Below are 19137 nucleotides of genomic sequence, written 5' to 3'. Positions count from 1 at the left end.
TCCATATTAGAAAGTAACTTTTATACAATATAACAAACATGTTTTTGTATTCAATAAACATGATACACAAAAGTGGGAATTACAAAAGGTGCCGAGATCCATTGAAAAAAGAAGCTGCCTTTTAAACTGAAGCATGTTTTTCTTTAAAAAAAGAAGAAAAAAGTGTGAAGTTCCTTGAAAAGTCCCCAGCGGAAGACCACCAGCTCAGAAATTCTTCCCGTGCTGCTGGGCATACCACTGTTTCCTCTGCTTTCGATTTTCCAGCTCCGTGAGGAGGGCTTGCCTGTACGCTTCGTAGGTCTTCACGATCCGCTCCAGTTCCTTCATGAAAAGCAGCTTGAGCATCCCTTGGTAGGTATCCAGGTCGGCCAACTGGAAGAGCTCCCATTTTAAGATGTGGTCATACCTGTGGAAAGGGGGGAAGAGAACAGAGCAAAGGCACCCACAATAAAATTAAGGGCAAAGTGCGCTACACCAAGAGTAGAGCACGGTCTATCAACACTTCCCATTCCTCTGTGAGGACACGACTAGTTTCCTGAAGAGGCTAATCTGAGCAGGTGGCCCATGATACAGTAGTTAATTTGAAGGCATGAAGAATAGAGGGACTGAGTTTTAAAATTCTGCCACAGAATAGTGTTCAGAGCCCACCCAGCATCTCCCAAAAAGCTATGGCCACAGGGTTCTGTTTTTGTCCTGCTCTGCTTTGTTATGCATCAGTTGATAGCCCTCAAAACAGTTTACTGTATGGTAAAGAAACTCTGGAACTCCCTGCCACTTGAAAGGCCAGGCTGGTTCCGTCTTTACAGTCTTTCATTCCGCAAGCAGGCAAATAGACTTTTCTTCTTCAGGCGAGCTCACCCTGAGCAACCAGTGGCCTGAGTGCGGGTCTTTAAACTGAGTGTTGCGCCTTGCTGTTTTGAATGTGTTTGGGTGCTGCTTATGGGTTTTTTTTTGGCATTTTACTTGTTTGATCCTTTTAAATTAGAATTTGTATCCTTACTGTGGTTAGCTTTAATATTGTCTTTTAATGGTGTAAGCGGCCTCAGGTTGTTTTTTTAAAGAAGAATGACGGGGTGAAAGTATTTAAAATAAATAAAATACATTTGCTGAACACTCACTTCACAGGCGCCCGGGCATAAACCTGCAGCCAGTCAGGGATCTCTGCGGTGTGGTATGGATTTGCAGGAACCAGAATCGTCTGACTTCTCTCAACTTGTCGCGGCTGATACGTCACAGGAGGCGGCTGGTCGTAACGAGGAACACTGCATGAGGCCAAAGTAAACGAAAAGGAGAACTTTAGCTATTTCCAAAACATTAGAAAAACTCTTGAGAACCTTCAGTTCATGGACCCCGAGGACCTCTTCTGGTATTGCTGGTTTAGGAAACAAAGATCTACGCGGAGGGAGGTGGGCTAATTTAGCAGGTCTGGGGATGGGGGAGAATCTATTTTATTCCCACTCTCTGCTACAGACTGCCAGCTCCCGGCTGCTGGAAGTGCTTGGCAGACACGGAGAAGAACACCACACATTTCAGCAGTTTCCTAGCACCATTCAGTTGCCTGCACTGCATGTAGTTCCACCTGTTCCCCCCCCCCTTGGATTGTGGTGGCCACCGATGGCCTTGTCTTCGCTTGCCACTGAAATCTGGAGTGATTACTTGCCACTGAAATTCAGCAGCACCGTGTTCAGAGGAAGCACAGTCACCACTCCTGACCCGAGCGGACACCAGTCACAGCGCTCTTCCCGGATAAACGCTAAACACCATGGAAGTCCTTAATATGTACCAGTGCTAAATCAGTTCAGATTGATCACCATCGAGTGAAACCTCCCATCTTTTCAGCAGTTCATCCCATGGAGTACTGGGGGGGGGGGTGTCTGCCATTACCTGGGAGCACAAGGGTGCTTGTACTGCGCTCTTTTATTGATGTGGTCGACGTAGTACACTCCAAACTCGGCTGACTCCACGCGTTCCCATCCTGGGGGTAGACCCTCTCGCTCGAGCGGATGGCTCCAGTGCGTTGTGTTCGTGTTATGGTCTATGTAGTACTTTCTTCCTCTCAGGGTCCAGTCTACGGACCAGCCGGGAGGCAGTGGTAAGTCTTCTGAACTGTGGTTTGTTAAGTTTCCTAACGACGTAGCAGCTATCCTTCCAATGCCTGAGAAAATGGAAAGCCAAACAGGATGCAGTGAAACAGACATTCTTTAGCAGGCTCTTGCGACATTACACATTTTCTTTCCTCAGAAAAGCAGCAAGAGATGGTAATCAGTGCTCGTACTGACAAGATTTACAGCTTCCTCTCACTAGGGCTCCAGTTGCCTGCTGCCTACAAAAATGTTTAATGGATACTAATAGAAATATTCTTATAGCTGCCCTCATGCCACTCAACCACAAAATCCAGGCTCAAGACGCACACTCCACAGAACACAAAGATGTTCTCAAATAATGATTTTCAAAAGGTTTTTCCTCTATTCATGGAAATACAGTTACCATAAGGAAGATTAAACTTTGGCCCAAAAGGGAACAATGTGCTAAGCTACAGCAGGGAATGTAGTCGCCAAAAGGACTTATCAGAAAAGCACTGAAGATGTTCAAGACTTAAAAAACAGGATGGTGTCTTTGAAAACAACCCTGTCCTCAACTGTTAAATTAAGTTTCCCAGAATGTCAGAAAACAAGTCCTGGAGCACAACCTTGACCCCACCCTTCTAAAAAATGGCCAGTGCTGGGCTCCCTTTTGATCTGGATGAAATCTTGCTGTCACATGACACGTCAGCCACAGACAAAACTTCCAAAGCACACGGGAGTCCAGCTTGCATCCAAAGCTAGACTCGTCTATCAGTCCCAGCCGCAGGGCCCCCCACCCCAACCACATCCAGTGACCAGGCCGAAAAATGCCTTGTCTCAGGCTTCCTGCCTGAGCTTCTTCTCTGGAGCTGCTCCTAGGGGCCCTTTTTTCTGCTTGCCGAAAGCACTGTTCTACCGTTCTTGAGCAAGCCACGAAGAAGATAACTGGGCATCATAGTCAAGAGAAGGGGACACTTGCAGATCGGGCATTCTGCACACTCAGAAGCTCAAGAATAAAACTTAGCTAGCCTATTTCCCTGGAGAACAGGACGATGAGGACCAACACGGCACAGCAAGGATTCCTAGACTTCCCCAGCTGCCAATGAGGAGTCCAGCTAGCCGAGAATACTACAGAACAGCTTGCCAGGATTCCCCTGCCCCCCAATGCCTTGTGGGCCATTCAAGAGAAAATCGGACCGCCCTCTGTCCGATCTGCTCTGATTTGCATTCCTGCCTTGAGCAGGGGGTTGGGCTCGATGGCCTTCCGAGGGCCCTTCCAACCCCATGAGTCTACGATTCTATGAAGATAAAACAGAAGAGCCGCCTCCCTTGCAAAAACTAATCACCACCCAAAGGTTCCCTAAAGGCCTCAGTGTATCATTATTGTGGCCCACCAACTAATTAGGGAGAGATATTCCAGATATTTTTTGGAGTTACAATGTGTACAAACACATTTCCCTCTCCTCTGCTACAGAAAACAATGCTACTGGGGAAGAAATGGAGGACTAGAAACATGAACTGTTGTGTTTTTATGCATTCTAGAAAAACCTCGCAACAAGAGAGAAGCTTTCTAGAATCCAATGCCCACAGAACCTTGAGTTATAAACTCTTGTATATATACCAGCACCCTAAATCCAAATGAAGAATGTCAGGGCAAAAGCTGGGCTGAAATGTTTCCAGATTCCTCTTCATAGCGATGCTTCAAGAAGTCAGATGGTTCTTAGTTTCACATGCCCTCTGAAATAGCTGGCATTGGTCAAGCGCATCCAAGCTTTAGATACCCAGTATTAGACTGTATTTTGGAATATGTAAGTAACCAGCTAGGAGGCTGCAAAATCAGCCAACTGCAGCCCTTCCCTCTTTCTTCAACTTACAACCTGTCCCCTGTATTTTTGCAGACAGAATTCTGCTTCCCACCCAGTCCAACCCAATTCCTTCAACCACTGCTAATGGACACGTGCTGCCTTTATCGTCGCAGAGACAGAAGGCGCCCTCTGCTCAGCGTGGGCTTTCCTTTGTTGGGGGACAGCACGCATCTCGATCTCTCTCGTTTCAGCGGGATCTTCGAAGACGAGGCCCTGGGATAGCTGTGGCATTACTTGTGGCTTTCATTCTCTCCTCTCAGCCATCACGTCATGTCTTCTAGCCTCGGCAATCACAGTGGCAAGCGGCCACCCCAGCAGCTTCCGACTCCACTCCCACAGCCAGGCCACAGATACCACCAGACTCCCACTGGCCGGAGTCCCATTCCGCGAAACTCTGCCCTGGCCTTCAAAGCCTCTTCTCCTGCCAATCAGCCCATGGATGCATCAGGAGCCCCAAGGAACAACAGACTTCTATAAGCTGGGCTGCAGCCCCAATGCTGAGGCTCTGAATTTTATCAATTTCTTCAGCAAACCAAGTTTGCACAATTCAGATACATAAACACTAAATTTGACAGAGCACACAGAGTGCCTCTCTTTGAGTCCAGCTTCTCCGCTAATAAAAAAAAAAATCTGCAAGAAAAGTGTTTCTTTCCCAAAACAACGTTTCATACTTGAGGTCAGTAACCCCAAGGTCTTGACATTCTTTCCTGCATAAATTTATTCTTCTTCTTCTGTGCTCAGAACAACCAACTTGACTGCGATGTACTTTAAAAATCAGAAAGCTGGACAGAAATGCTGTACGTTGACATTTCTATTAGTTAAGATTACAAAGAAGTTCTAAAGCATTAATGACTACACAAACATTACTGAAGAATTCTCCTAAGTCGATGAACTTCCTGCTGGAAACATTAAAAAGCCACAGGAAAAGCAAATCGGCCAGAGTACTATTCAAGACAAACTCTTTCAGATCCTGCATGATACCAGTTCTGAAGGATTTGCACTGGATGCTAAGAGACTTTCAGTCTGGGTTCAAGGTCTTGAACGCTGGAGGCTTTCAAGACAAAATGGGACAAACATCTATCAGATCTGCTTTGATCTGGATTCCTGCCTTGAGTAGGGGGTTGGACGTGAGGGCCTTAGAAGCCCCCTTCCCGTTCCATGATTCCTTGATACTTTAAAAGCCCTAAATGGTTTGGGACCTGAACACTTGAAGGAGCACCTCTCCCTATATAAACTTGCACAGTCACGAAGAGTCTGCTGGGGTGGCCCTCCTCTCTGTCCCACTATCGAGAACAGTTCATTACCTGGAGACATGGGGGAGCACTTTCTCAGCTGGAGGACCCCAACTGTGCCACCCCTTGGAGGCTCAACTGGCACAGATCCAGGCATCACTTCAACGCCAAGTCAAAACAGTTATTTACGACAGCCTTTGGCGGTTGAGGATTAAAGGCCTGCACAGGTTTTAATGCAATGGTTTTAATGTTTTATGTTTTCAGCTGGTTTATGTTTTCAAATCATTCCATATGGTTCTGTAACCTGACCAGAGATCCTGTGAGACAGGGCAGGCCACAGATTTCTGAAATAAAAGCAAGCAAACTTTACAAACACCATATGACCTCTGCGTCTCCTTCACATCCAAGCCCCAGGACCCCTCCCACTTCACTACAGACACAGAATGATCAGTTTTCTGAGGCATCTTCACGGCAACGCCTAGCACTTCAACCTCAATCAAGCAACACTTGGGTCTTCCCCTTATGATGCCCCCACCCCTTTTCTTTCAAAATGCAAATTTGCAAAAGCTGCCATGGCTATGTTCCAAAATCCAACCTGGGATTACACCTGGAAAAGGCAACATCTACTCATGACCACTCTGCTCTCCCCCCGCATCCGTCTCCACCACACAAGCGGGCAGAGGGCCCGTCTCTTCTTCCTCAGGGCTCCTTGGACATGCTGCTGATAAATTCCACTCCTTTCACAATACAGTGCAAGATAATCATAGGTATAATGCTTCCGGCCAAATAGCATCTGGAAAAGGTGGGTTCAAGCATCAGAAGGGTGAGATATACTGTTTGTTTGTATATAACCACATTTTTTCCCAAAAGGAAAGCAGGAAATAATACTGTGAACACCATCATTATTTACTGCCCCCATGTGCTTCTGAATGGCATGCACGCTTGGGATTAACAAAAAACCAAAAACCACGGGCACTTGCCTGAACCGTGTCTTCCCTGATTCTGAGACATCCTATGGATGAGGTCACTGTTATGTTCATAGTATCTATATTCCTCTTGCGTGTGATCCCCCAACTGGTGTCTCCTTTGGCCATTGTAGAAGTGGTCATAATAGTAACGAGGTCCAGCATCTCCATTCTCAGTGCCCGAGTTGGCCTCTGTTAAAAAGGACTGCGATGATAAACCGTATTCTTGGGGGACGTCAGCCAAACTCCTGGCAAGATAGGATGGAGCAGAGAGCCTGTTGCTCTCCCGCCTCACAATCTCATGGGGAGGCCTCTGCACAGGAGTCCGGAGGAAGCTCTGGTTTCTGGAAACGGCTCCATCTCCACCCACTGGGTAAGCAGAAGGACCAGAATCTGGGAGGCAGAGGTCGGTTCGTCTTGGAATGGTCGGACCATGGCGGATAAATGAAGGCATCAGGTCTGCAACCAAGACAACAGTGAGAACAAATACCACACAGGTAGGTAAAGACCTTGATAACTACACACCAGAAGAAAAAAAATGAATCTAAGCACAGGAGTAACAGCGCCCTATGCATGCAAGGAATAGGAAAAACCATGCCACAATGCCAAGACCATTCATTATGCTAGAGACGAGCAGCAAAGCACTGAAGTTCTGTTCCACACATCGGCATGCAAGGGATACTCCAGTCGAGAGCATAAAAGGCTAAGACCAGCAAATCAACACAAAAGACAAGTCTCTGCTGCAATGCCATGAATTTTTGTACATAAGGTTATGTATAGGAAGTCTGTGGAATGCTCCGAAATAGAACGTATATTTTTGACACTTGGGTAATCAATGGTCTAGCTTGACACTGGATGGTTGTTCTGCAGAGAAAGCATGTCATACTTCCTGAGACGTGCACACTCACTGTTCAGTATAAAGCCAATACTACACCCATTACCTCTACCAAGCCATTCATTCTTCTCCTTAAAGAACTATAAGTAGCGCAAAACATGGCTGGGATACTAGCTTATGTCATCTTGGTTTCTAATGAACTTCAAACATGGCACGTGTAACGTGGAACTGACCGGCAGGGTTACCCTCGTGTAACATTCAGGCAACCTGTTCAGAAGCCCTGAAGGCAGCTACAACCCGGAGACTATTTCTTCACCGGCTATTTCCAATATTCTTGGCCCAAAAGTACCCCACACGAACTCCTCCCCATGACAACAAGTAAAATATTGCCCAGGAGCTAAAGATGCTACTAGGTTTTCAGCTATCAACCCTCTCACAAGAAAACCCAACTCCAACTGAGCTCTGCACTAGTCTGAAAAATGTTGGCAACATTTCCGACAAGTGACTTTTCTTGTGTAAATGTGAACTCTGACAGGGCTGGCAAATTCAAACCGGAACCCTGAACTACTTCTCAAGAGATTTCAGAACTGCACAAGGCCAAAGAAGTCCCGTATGTGTACTGTCTCCTACCTGGATTCTTCTACCAACCAGCTTTAATACAGAAGATAAAAATAGGCTTGCTAGAGAAAACCAGGGCTTGTCAAATCCATTTCGCTGTTTTAATCAAATGTAAGTCAACGGGAAGCCTACAGACAAGGCAGGACACGATACCCATCTTTTGTTTTGCCTCAGTATCTGGTCTCTGAGGCATACAACCCCTGACAATGGAGGCCTGCTTCATTTAGTTCTCCCTTTTATGAGATAATCCATTTAAAAGGCTATCTAAGGCTAGCAAGGTATACACTAAGCCCAGTCACTAAAGCAACATTTCTCAGCTTTTTCTAAACCAGGCTCCCTTTCGATAAACACAAAAATCGCACACACTGTCTTTCAAAACTGCTGGGAGGGTCTATTTCGGATTGGGAAAAGTGGTAGGATTAGAAGGATAATGATTTTCCTGCATTTAATCCAGATCCACTAGTGGGGGGGGGGGGGTGAAGGTTAGCTTTTGCCCTGGAGGTGTGCCAGATTTGACAGAGCCAAATGAAAGGAAATCTATCTGTATGCTGAACATCATAGGATGATTGAAAAACAATGTTTAATTGTTACAATCCTGCCTTTCCCTTCTGCTAACAAAGGCACAGCAACATATACTGTTCTATGTATTTGCGAAGGCTTCCTTCCACGGCCGGGATCTAATGGTTGTTGAGGGTTTTGGGGGCTCTTTGGCCATGTTCTGAAGGTTGTTCTTCCTGATGTTTCGCCAATCTCTGTGGCTGGCATCTTCTGAAGATACCGGCCACAGAGACTGGCGAAACGTCAGGAAGAACAACCTTCAGAACATGGCTGAAGAGCCCCAAAAACCCACAACAACCACATACAGTACTGTTCTCTTCCCCCCTCCCTCTGCCTGCATAACAAACCTGTGAAGCAGATCACGGCGGGAGTGTGTGACCGACCTAAGCTCTCCATCAGGTGGGGATCTGAACTCAGGCTTCCCAAGCCCTAATCCAATGCTCTAACCACTAGGCCACACCAGTTCTCTAAGAATACATTGGATGATAATAATAGTTACTTCCTTCTCTTTTCAATATTTTTAAATATAGAATAACACCTGCCCTTGTTATATCTTCCCAAAGGGAAGAGATCCATCCTAATCAGTGGATTAAAACAACAACAACATGCTGTCAAAACGATTCCACCATATGGAGACTCTTTCTGGGGGGCCCTTTTAGCACCATATAAATAAGTAATTCCTTTCTCCCTCTGAGTCCTTCTGGGAACTGATGCCCCAAGATTTAGAGTGAGAGAAAAAAGGGGTCCTTGGCTGTAGAGCTACTGTGATCGCTTAAAAGTTAAATTCTCCACCCCTGACTCTGTCCCTGACTTCCTGCAGTGTGCCTTTAAACAAGAAGGCAAGTTGGGGCTGGATCTGATGCAGGTTTACTCTGAAGTCAGCCCTCCTTTAGGCCAGCCAGCAAACCAGCCATCAGGCACAGCCTTTGGGCCTCCAAGGATCCTTCGCCAGAGGACCCCTAAGCGCAGCTTCCTTTCCGAAGGCGCTTTTTTGTACTTTGGAAAGGGTTAAAAGGGAGGGGTGGAAACCACACAGGGCAGCGGCAGCTCTTGTGGGCATTTACTCTAGAGTAAGCCACGGGGAGGGCTTTACTGTCCTCCTTTCAGCAGAGCCTACTCCAAGTTGCCCAGCGATGCTCCTCAAGCTTTAAAAACAAGTGTGTGTGTGTGTGTGTGTTTTTGTGTGTGTGTGTAAATATATGTGCTGTACACACCTCTAGACCTAGATCCAGACTTGCAATCTGATAATGGATCTAGAGGTGTGTGTCCGCGCACATATATATATGTCTATGTACACACACACACACACACACCCCTCTCTTGATGCATAGAAACCAAACTTCCCGTCAAAAACCCCTACAATACACACATTTTTTACACACACACACAGACACACACACACACAGACACACACACACACACACACACAGACACACACACATACAAACTGTCCGCCACAGTCCAGGAGATTGGAGGAGCAGAAAAAAGAAGCAGCCAAGAGGGGAAGGAACCCCCCCTCCCTCATTTATCGTCCCCAACTACCCCCACACACCCCCGCCCGGGCTCCCCCTTGAGGAGATGAGGCAGGGGATTCTGGGGGCGGTAGTCCCTCCCTCCCTCCCTCACGGCCCGATCCCCGAGGGCTGGGCAGGGGTGGTCAAGAGTCCGGGCGGGGGCCGCCTTCCTGTTCCTTCCCTTTTCTCCCCTCCCCCAACCGTCGACCCCCCCTCAATTCCCCCTCCCTCCCTCCCCTCCCCTCCCCTCCGCTCCCCCCCATCCCAGATTTTCTCCCCCCCTCACTCACTCCGGAGCAACGGGCTGGTCTCCTTGATCACGTACTTTCCCTGCACCTCGCCCGGCTTGGAGAGCTCGGCGCGCGTCTTCTTCCGGGACAGCATCCCCCCCTCCTCGGACACCCCCACCCCACCCCACCCCCACCCGTGGGGGCCCGGACCCCCTTCTCTCCCCCTCCCCCAACGGCCCTTTTCGCCTCACAGGCGCCGCGGGAGCCTCCGTCGCCGCCGCCGCCGCCTCGGCCCTAACCCTGCCCCGCCGGCTTGGCCCTCCCGGCCGGGCTCCATGCCCCCCCCTCAGAGAGAGCCTCCCCCCCCCCCAAAGAAAGCAGGGCCTCCGCCTCAGCCCGGGCCGCCCTCCCCGCTTTCCTCCCCTCAGAAGCTGCCTGAGGAAACTTTCCGTCCCCGCCCACCCGCCTTCCCCTCACACCCCGCCTGCCATAGAGAGAGAGGCTAGAGAGAGGCTGGCTAGCTGGGCAGAGCGCCCGCGCAAAGCACTCTGGGAAGGGGGGCCCCCTCCGGACCCTGGAAGCCGAGGGGAGGAGGAAAGGAAATACAGAGAGAGGGAAGGAGAGAGCGCCCCCCCTCGGAGTTCGCTTCCCCTCCCTGGACGGGAGGACGCGGCTCGGCTTCCCCGGCAGCGCCCCCTAGCGGCCGGAGGGGGATGTGACTGGACCTGGCGTTCCAAGGGCCGTGGGGAGCCGCGGTTGTGATGTTGTGTGTCCCCCGCCCAAGAGGTCACCTCGGAGTCATGGTGATCCTATGAATGAACCCCCTCCCAAAACTGTCCTGTCCTCCAACTGCCTTGCTCGGCTCTGGCCAATTCAATCCTGTGGGTTCCTTGAGGGAGTCAGTCCATCTCATCTTTGGTTTTCCTCTTTTCCTGCTGCCTTTCCACCTTTTTTTTTCAGCAGAACGGCCTTTTTCCAGGGACTCCTGCTTTCTCAGGATGTGCCCCCCAAAGTAGGACAGCCTCAACAGTTTGGCCTCCAGCGACCGTTCAGGCTGGATTTGATTCTTGGTTGTCTTTCCGGCCATCCAAGGGGATCCACCAAACTCTCCTCCAGCACCAGATTCCAAACAAATCAAACTCCTACAGCACCAAATCAATTCCCTCTACCCTCAGCTGTCTTGACCATCTCATTATTACACCGGTTTGTGATGGTTGGAACATGGAGATTCCAAAACGGTTGCCTCGGGTTGAGGTGTCAGGGTTCACTCCAGACAATGTGGGGTGAATGGTCTTCCTCTGTGCCCACGGGCTAATGGTTGCCGGTGGAAGCGCTGAATGACACACGTCGAGGGATTCACCGAGGAGTCACAACGCACAGCCACCTGAGCGGCAAGATCCACGATAGAGGACAGGCCGTGGGAGCAAAATTCTAAAAAGACCCCTCTCTACAACAGGGAGCCAGCAATTGACACAGGACGCAACATCAGCTTTTGTGCATTTATTTAAAGTACAGTACAGTATTTCTACAACCCTCCTTCCCGTAAGCGGGTTTTTTTAAGGCAGTGTACGAGAGGCATAAATAAAAATATGAATGCCAGGTACATTAAAACCGCAACACACATGTCTATTAAAAAAAGGAGAGGCTGCAGTCAAGATGTTAAGGCAGGCTCAGTTATTGTAGCAATTTATAATGCCCAGAAGAATAAAAATAAAAAATGTCATAACCTGGTGCTGAAAAGGTTTCCATCAGTGGTACCCCTCTGAGCAGCGAATTCCAAAAGATACTCACAGTAACTGAGGACTGCACCAAAGATACACAAATGCCATGTTAAGTCACAGAATCAGAGAATCGGGGAGTTGATTCTGTGCCTGCTCGACGCATGGAGTGCGGGTTGGACTTGATGGCCTTTATAGGTCCTTTTCAACTTCAGGGTTCTATGATTCCAAGTCAAAGTATATCTGATAGAAGCTGGTCTAACTTTCTCTTGAATGCCTCCAGCATTGGAGGGCTCACCATTGAGCCTGCCGGATGGATGAAGTGAGCAGACAGGATGCGTGGGGAAAGACGGAGGGGGAAAGAAGGAAGGTGCATTATGCATGCACAGGCGTGTGGGGTTGCAGAAGATGTGGCGGGGAGTGGGGTGTTCTGTGGATGTGCGTTGGGCAGGAAAGGCTTGGGGAGAAGGCTCGTTTAGCCAAGGAAGGGCAACGAAATGCTGAAAGAGCTCAACAGAAAAAGAGGAGGTGAGATTAATCGGACAACCAGAAAGAGCGATGCTGTATCCCAAGTGGCCATTTGCTTAGCAAATAGAGGAAAAGCAAAGGAAGTGGAATTAAGGTAGGAAAGAGGTAGCCAAAATGAAATCTTTTCTATTTCTAAGCAATAGTGATAACATGGGATGCAAAGTCATGAACTAGGAGTTTGACATATGGCAATCTCCCGAGTAAGGAGGCTGATAGGGTGGCCGGGGCATTGTGGGGGTTGTAGTTCTCCAAAAGGAACTTTTCCAGCCTCTGGGCAAAAGTTACTACAACTGAGAGCTGTCGTACATCGGTCCCTCTGCCTCTCAGTATCTTGTCCCATGCTCATCAGCAACTCATTCCGCCATGATGAGAAGACACGTCTAGACACCTTTAATCTGCACGTGCTGGACCACTGAACCCACAGCAAGAAGGGCAAAGGGAGATCACTGCCCTCCCCACCACCACTGAGTTTTTTTGGGGGGAGGATCAGGTAGATCAGGTGTACATTCCCCAAGTATAGTGCATTGAATCAAGTGGTTACGTTGAAATAATTTGAAATAATAAAAAATAAAGCCATAAAAAGGTAATGTCAGGCTAGCTGGTCAAATAATTTAGGAATTTTAAAAGCCAGTGGAGGACATTTTGGGTTTTTAACCTGAAACCCCTCTTTGGAGATTGTAGTCAAGAATGACTAAAGGTACAGTAATTCGAATATAGCCAACTGGAAACCTTCTCTCTACATGCAAAACGTGTCATGTCACTGATAGGTGACAAAGGTAAAATACAGACGTTGTTGTAGCAGCCCCCGGGGCCAGAAGTCAACGGCCCTTTGGATTTAGGCCAGACTGGTACTTTATGCTTTGACAAGGGAGGGGGGGCATTGCAGCCCCTTGCCCGCACAACTCCACACCATCACACCCCCATTTCTCAATCCCTTCTCGCTCCCCATCCCCAACCCCCGTGGCCTGGAAAGAGCAGACATTGGAGTACTACTATGGTTTTCCATCTTCTTGCAGGGTGGCAGTGGGCCGGTGCACTCTTTTGGTGGATGGGGCCCGCTGCACTTCCTTCTGCTGCTCCGAAAGCCTGCAAACCAGGTCTGTGGCTCTCCAGGTGACATTTAAAAGAGCCCCTTCTGAGGCTCCCACGCTCTCTCCTCTCCAGCCACAAAGTCTTGGGAGGCAAAACAGGGAATCCATCGTTCAGATGGCACTTGGACCTGTCCAGACAGGTGCGCGAGACCCGAACCCGGCTTTCTTAGGGGCAGAGAACGCATAGCCCTGAGGACAGACGTGGTCATTGACGTTCAACAGGCAGCATCATTGAAGACCACAGGGAAGTTCACCGTTCTATAAAGTGCATGCGCCGGGTCGAGGGAGACAAGCCCGGCCTCTGGCTACGAGCCCAGCTGGGCTGCGGACGCCAACGTCGTCGGTGAGGTCAGGTTCTTGACGATCCGGCCCAGATTGGCAATCTTCTCCTCTAGCAGGTAGTTCTTCTTCTCCACCGTTTTCTGCCTCTGTTCGGTCATCTCCAGAGCTTTCAGGAGCTGGGCGTTCTCAACGTAGAGGTCCTTCACCATTTCGTCAGCTTTTCTGTTCTTGGTCAGCTGAAACAGAGGAAGAAGGGGCGGGTTTGCTTCAGGCAGAGCGTGCGCCCACACCCACCTGCTCGCCCTAGCCATTTCCCTATTTATAGTCGGAAGTCCAGTATATGTCATTGGACAACACTGTACGTGTGTGTATGTATAAGGGGGGTCTCCAAACTTTTGAGCGTGAGGGCCTTATTGCATATTTTCAACATCTTTGAGGGCCGAAGGAATGTGCGCATGCACACGGCCATACGCATGCATCCCCACATGGACGCCTGCGCGTCTGCACACACCCATGCCCCCCACAGGCATGCACCCCCGGCATGCACACACTGAACAGGCTGGATAAAACAGCCAGCTGGTTCGGATGTGGTCCGCGAGCTGTAGTTTGGAGACCCCTGGTCTAGAATGTCATGCAATAGGACCCCGATATCTCCTTGGGATCGGTTCCAGCCCTCCCACAAATATTGAAAACCACGGATAATAGCAAACACACACATATAATTATTGTAAGCCGCCCAGAGACCTCTGGGTAGAGTGGGCGGCATATAAATTAAATAAATAAATTAAATAAATTAAATAAATAAATAAATAAATAGATAGATAGATAGATAGATAGATAGATAGATAGATAGATAGATAGATAGATAGATAGATAGATAGATAGATAGATAGATAGATAGATAGATAGATAGATAGATAGATAGATAAACAAACTATTTTCACATACATTATCAGAACTGGCCACTAGATGGGGACAAAAACCATGATAGGCATGTGTTCTATCAGATAGGACAAACACCTATGGACCACAGGATCCTCCTGGGGAGGCTCTCGAGGTCGGGGATCGGTGGTCAGGCTTTGGCCTGGCTCCGAGCCTTCCTGGAGGACCGTCCTCAGAGAGTTCAGTTTGGGGAGATGTTGTCCGCTCCATGGACCCTCCGTTGTGGAGTCCTGCAGGGGTCAATCATCTCCCCAATGCTATTTAATATCCATATGACGCCGCTGGGGGAGGTCATCAGGAGCTTTGGAGCTTCGTGTCATTCATATGCGCTTGTAGTCTCGAGATTAGACTACTGCAATGACCTCTACGTGGGGCTGCCCTTGGGACTGCTATGGAGATTGCAACGGGTCCAGAATGCGGCGGCCAGACTTCTGAGTGGGGTTAGAAAATACCAATACATCTCCTGCACCCTGGCCACCTTACACTGGCTACCTGTTCGCTTCTGTACCAGTTTCAAGGTGATGATACTAACCTATAAGGCCTTAAACGGCTTGGGACCTTGATACCTGGCCGAGCGCCTCCTTCCAGTTAAATCTGCCCACCCTACAAGGTCGTCGCAGGCAGGGCGCTGAGAGTTCTGACCCCAAGAGAGGCCCAGAAAACAACCGCTAGAAATCCGGCCTACTTGGCGGTAGCCCCACAAAATAATGGAATTTTCTTCCGCCCAAAGTCTCCTGGCCCCTTCCCTGGACCCGTTCAAAAAGCTACCAAAAACCTGGCTATTTAGAGAGGCCTTCTCTGAACAACTGTATGATACAACAGTGTTCGCTAAAATGTCATCCATCACACAGCCATGCTTCTTGTCTTTTATATTTTAGGCTTTTAACTGTAATTTATTGTGTTGTACTTGTTTTACCACATTTTATGATATTTGATTTATGCCCCCAATTGTATTGATATTGTATTATTTTCTTATTCTGTTGTTTGTCTGTTTGTTGTAAACTGCCCAGAATGGCCCTGGCTGCCAGATGGGCGGTATATAAATCAAATCAAATCAATAAATAAATATGCAATAGGGCCAGATAGGGTTCAATGTGTAATAATTTGAAATGTGAGAGACAGGGACTTATAACAGTTAATATGTCTGTTAACAAGTCCAGACTACATGCATAACAAATACCGTATATCTAAACACTATGAGTTTTATTATATTCTATATATATATTTCTAAACAGTAAAAGCTATTTTAGTTTTAACAAAGACCAAACAATTATTTACTATCAAGTGGCCTTCCTTTAAATCAATAAGCTTGAAACTGCTGTACACAGAAAATTGTTAGTTCCATGTTGTATTATTTATTATTGCCCAGGTCAAAAGGTGAGGGTTTGCTCTGTGCAAAGGGTGCATAATAATTGCAAATTGATCAATTGTTCATTGGTAAACCTTAGACGCTATTCAGAATAGCAGCCTTGCTGTCCTCCGCTACCCCCCAGGCTAGGATAAAATATTTCGCCTTTCCCCAAAGAGATTAACACTGCTGTCTCAGATCTGTTGGCAACGTGGCTAGCGATGACATAGGCACCCTCTCTTAAGTAGCATAGGTGACACAGGTAAGACTGTAAGGTATCACTAGGTACAACATCAGAATCAAAACATGCAGATGCAGGCCAGCACGGCTCACTTCCTCTTTCGTTGCCATCTGCAAAGAAGACTACAATCATGGAACCCATGACCTCAGGGGGAGGCGGAGAGCGTTCCAACGCTGGAGGCCTTTAAGGGAGAACTGGACCCCCCTCTGTCTGATCTGCTTTGATTTGGATTCCTGCCTTGAGCAGGAGGTTGGACTCAACAGCCTCGTAGGAACCTTCCAATTCCATTTTTCTAGGATTCAATGGCTTTCTTAGAAAAAATTAACAATCTTGCATGCAACCTAACACTGTGTTTCAGTGGGAGAAAGATTTTTGCAGAAATTGACTGTCCTTGGCCACTAACCAATTAGCAAGGTCCTTTTTTCCAGGCTTGAGGCAAGTCCCTGCCTCCTCTTCCTGTCTGCTTGCTTTTGGTTGGTCGTTTGCCTATCGTCCACAGCCCATCTTTGACCATCGTCCACAGCAGACATTTCATTTCTGCTTCCTAACCTTCAGACCACACGGTCGCATGGATTTCTTCATCTTCCAGACAGTTGAAAGAACAAGAACCCTTCTTTTTATCCATTTTACTCTTCTGATTGTAACTCGAAATAAACTGTAAATGAGTTTTTCCTTTCTATTTAAGTTACTTGTAGAGTGATTTTCATTGTGAACAAAGGGGTTGGGTGGAAACTGGGGTTCTTAGCTATTCTCCTTCATGTTTCCCCGGTGCTGCACCTCTCATTCTTGTGTTTCTTTACTTCAGTGGTTCTCAAACTGGGGTCCCCAGATATTCTTGAACTGCAATTCCCAGGCGTCTTCACCACTTGCTGTGCTGGCCAGGATTTCTGGGAGTTGCAGTCCAAGAACATCTGGGGACCCACGTTTGAGAACCGCTGTCGTACTTTATACTCTGCTAACTAAAAACAAATAACCAAAATTCTTCCGACAGACTCACCTGTTCCTTCAGCTGGTTGACTTTTTCCTGGAGAAGCCGTTTCACGAGCTGCAGCTGCTGCTCCACATCCATCATGCGTTTCTCCATGGTCTCGAACAGCTGCTCGTGCCCATTCTGAAAAGAAGCAGGAGGAAAGCCCATCAAGGCAAGGCTGAAACCCTTGAAATATCAGGCCACGACCTGGTTTCTTTCAACATCAGCCCTCGCGGGCGAGAGACGACTTTGCCAGATGAAGAAAATGGGCCACGAAACTGATGGCATTCTATGTGATAATGGGTTACGTAGGGAGAGATAAGGATAGGTTTTCCAAGAAGATGCACACTCATGTCCAGAAACCTTTGCACACATAAAAGGCACGATCCCTTTTATGTGCGAAGAGGCTCCCCCATTCATTTCAACAGAGGGGACATGACGGACGCTTCCAAAGGGATTTGTGCACAACTGGAAGGGTGTCAATGGTTCCCATTGAATGGAATGGCTGAAACTCTTACGGGCACGGAATTCCATTCCTTCCACTGGCGGGTCTTCGCACGGATTCTTGGGCGCCTTGCAGATCCCCATTTCCTGGCACGCACTACTTTTCCGCGGGCAGATTGGTCTGAAGCACCAGGTGAGGCTTGGATGCTCCCTCTTAGGAAGGTTTTAGTCTGTGTGCGTAAGAAAAGTCCCACTGGATTGGAAACCACCCACACACCCCCGGGGTAAAGAAAAAAGGGTCGTCTCCATCATGAGCTTATCTCGACAGAGACCAGGGATATTTCTGAGAAATCCGTACGCGGGCACCGGAGGTGGAACTGTAACGAGGATGGTACAACTGGGATTCAAAACGTAGAGAGTAGAAGGGCATTGGAGGCTGGAAAGGGGCTACGTTTCCCTGGGCCGAAGGGAAAACAAAGCAAGCGTGCCTGGCATGGAACAAAAACGGCCGTCATGCACTCAGACCTGGCAGTTCAGCCATCTTCCCCCCCCCCTTAACGTGCGCCAATCTCATGCTACCCAAGCTGAATCAAGGGATTCGGCAAAATTCCCAGGCACCAACAGCTCCAGCTCCCCATGACCTCCGCCCCGGTGGTATACTGCTCTTGCAAAGGGAGGATCCATTCTGGCTCTCAACTCACAATCCTGTGTTAGCTTGCATGCAAGATTGTTAATTTTTTTCCCCTAAGAAAGCTTGTCCCTTTCAATTTTCCTCCCCATACCACACATAAATTTTATATATGCCTCTGTCCTCCTCTTTTTGACCAAATGTCCATGACGATCCTCCTGACTGCTGATTTTCCCATTCCTGCATCTTTCCGAGATCTGTTATTTCGATCCTTCGGAAGCAAGCAACCAGAACCGTCCCATTCAAGGACTGTCACATCTGTGAATTGTATTACGGAACTAGGCGTATTGGCTGTTTTCGTTTTATTTCCTCATGACCCCTAGCATGGAATTCACTTTATCCATGACGGGGGCCGCGCGTTTAATAGATCTCACCTCCATGAGCCCAAAATCTCTTTCCTGGTAACTTTGTTGCCCCCCCCAGTTCAAACCCCCACCTGTACCCCCTAGATATTTGAAATTGGGATTTTTCACTCCAGCATACATCACTTTAGAACATGTGAAGCCATGATAGTGCCATTTTGTGGCCCCTTTCACCTGAATGAGTCGGTGTCAGTCATAAACATGACCCCTGAAAATGGTGAAAACATTTATCACAAAAACGCCAGCAAATTAGGGCTTAGTTTTACGTATTTATATGCCTTCAAGCTGCCTCCAAGTTATGGTGACCCAAATAGGATTTTCAAGTTATAGGAGATATTTCAGGAGCGGTTTTACCAGTGTAATCCTCCAGTGTGTTTCCATGTTCAAGAGGAGGTATGTTACCCGAGGCTTCCTCTGTCCAGGTCCACCACTCTACCCATTACATTTCCCCCTATGGGGGAATTTCACTGGACAATGTTTGGTCCCTGCTTCACAAACTGATTTTCGCTAGACGACAATTTTGACAGCTCCTTCCACACTCGCAAAACGGGTGTTTTCGGGACCTAAGCTTTGCAAGACAGCAATTTAAACAGCTGATCGATGGTTCCCAAAGCAGCTTTCCTATGGCCGATCCTCGCTAGAC

At 48.1% G+C, this 19137-nt stretch overlaps 2 protein-coding genes across 5 annotated transcripts in view; both read right to left on the bottom strand.

The window, feature by feature from the left end:
* Positions 1-10099, bottom strand: SAV1 (salvador family WW domain containing protein 1). The gene is made up of 5 exons (XM_072986916.2): positions 9941-10099; positions 6141-6584; positions 1885-2155; positions 1119-1262; positions 1-406 (listed from the first exon to the last, which is right to left on the bottom strand). Exons 1-5 carry the CDS (start codon positions 10032-10034, stop codon positions 205-207), a joined length of 1155 nt encoding a protein of 384 aa, XP_072843017.2. The 5' UTR covers positions 10035-10099; the 3' UTR covers positions 1-204.
* Positions 10100-11365: 1266 nt separating this feature from the next.
* Positions 11366-19137, bottom strand: part of NIN (ninein) — a 118894-nt gene continuing 111122 nt past the window's right edge. For 3 of the 4 annotated variants that reach the window (XM_072986911.2, XM_078384210.1, XM_078384200.1), the window contains 2 exons: positions 17028-17141; positions 11366-13735 (listed from right to left, as the gene is read on the bottom strand). In XM_072986911.2, coding sequence (XP_072843012.2) covers positions 13523-13735; positions 17028-17141 — 327 coding nt within the window. In that variant the 3' untranslated portion in view covers positions 11366-13522. The remainder of the gene's footprint in view (positions 13736-17027; positions 17142-19137) is intronic. The other variant, XR_013541007.1, reaches the window with a different exon arrangement.

Source organism: Pogona vitticeps, chromosome 1 (genome assembly GCF_051106095.1).
Source record: "Pogona vitticeps strain Pit_001003342236 chromosome 1, PviZW2.1, whole genome shotgun sequence".
NCBI classification, from domain to species: Eukaryota; Metazoa; Chordata; class Lepidosauria; order Squamata; family Agamidae; genus Pogona; species Pogona vitticeps.
The sequence above is the reverse complement of the archived record's forward strand: the minus strand, read 5'-3'. Positions and strand labels throughout refer to the sequence as shown.

Bases quoted from the DNA above. Each gene is read 5' to 3' on its own strand.
- SAV1 (XM_072986916.2), bottom strand. From the start codon at position 10,034: ATGCTGTCCCGGAAGAAGACGCGCGCCGAGCTCTCCAAGCCGGGCGAG. The intron at 6,585-9,940 runs GTGAGTGAGGGG...TCTTGGTTGCAG, and splicing joins GACCAGCCCGTTGCTCCGGA to ACCTGATGCCTTCATTTATC. The intron at 1,263-1,884 runs GTAATGGCAGAC...GGCCTCATGCAG, and splicing joins AAGCACCCTTGTGCTCCCAG to TGTTCCTCGTTACGACCAGC.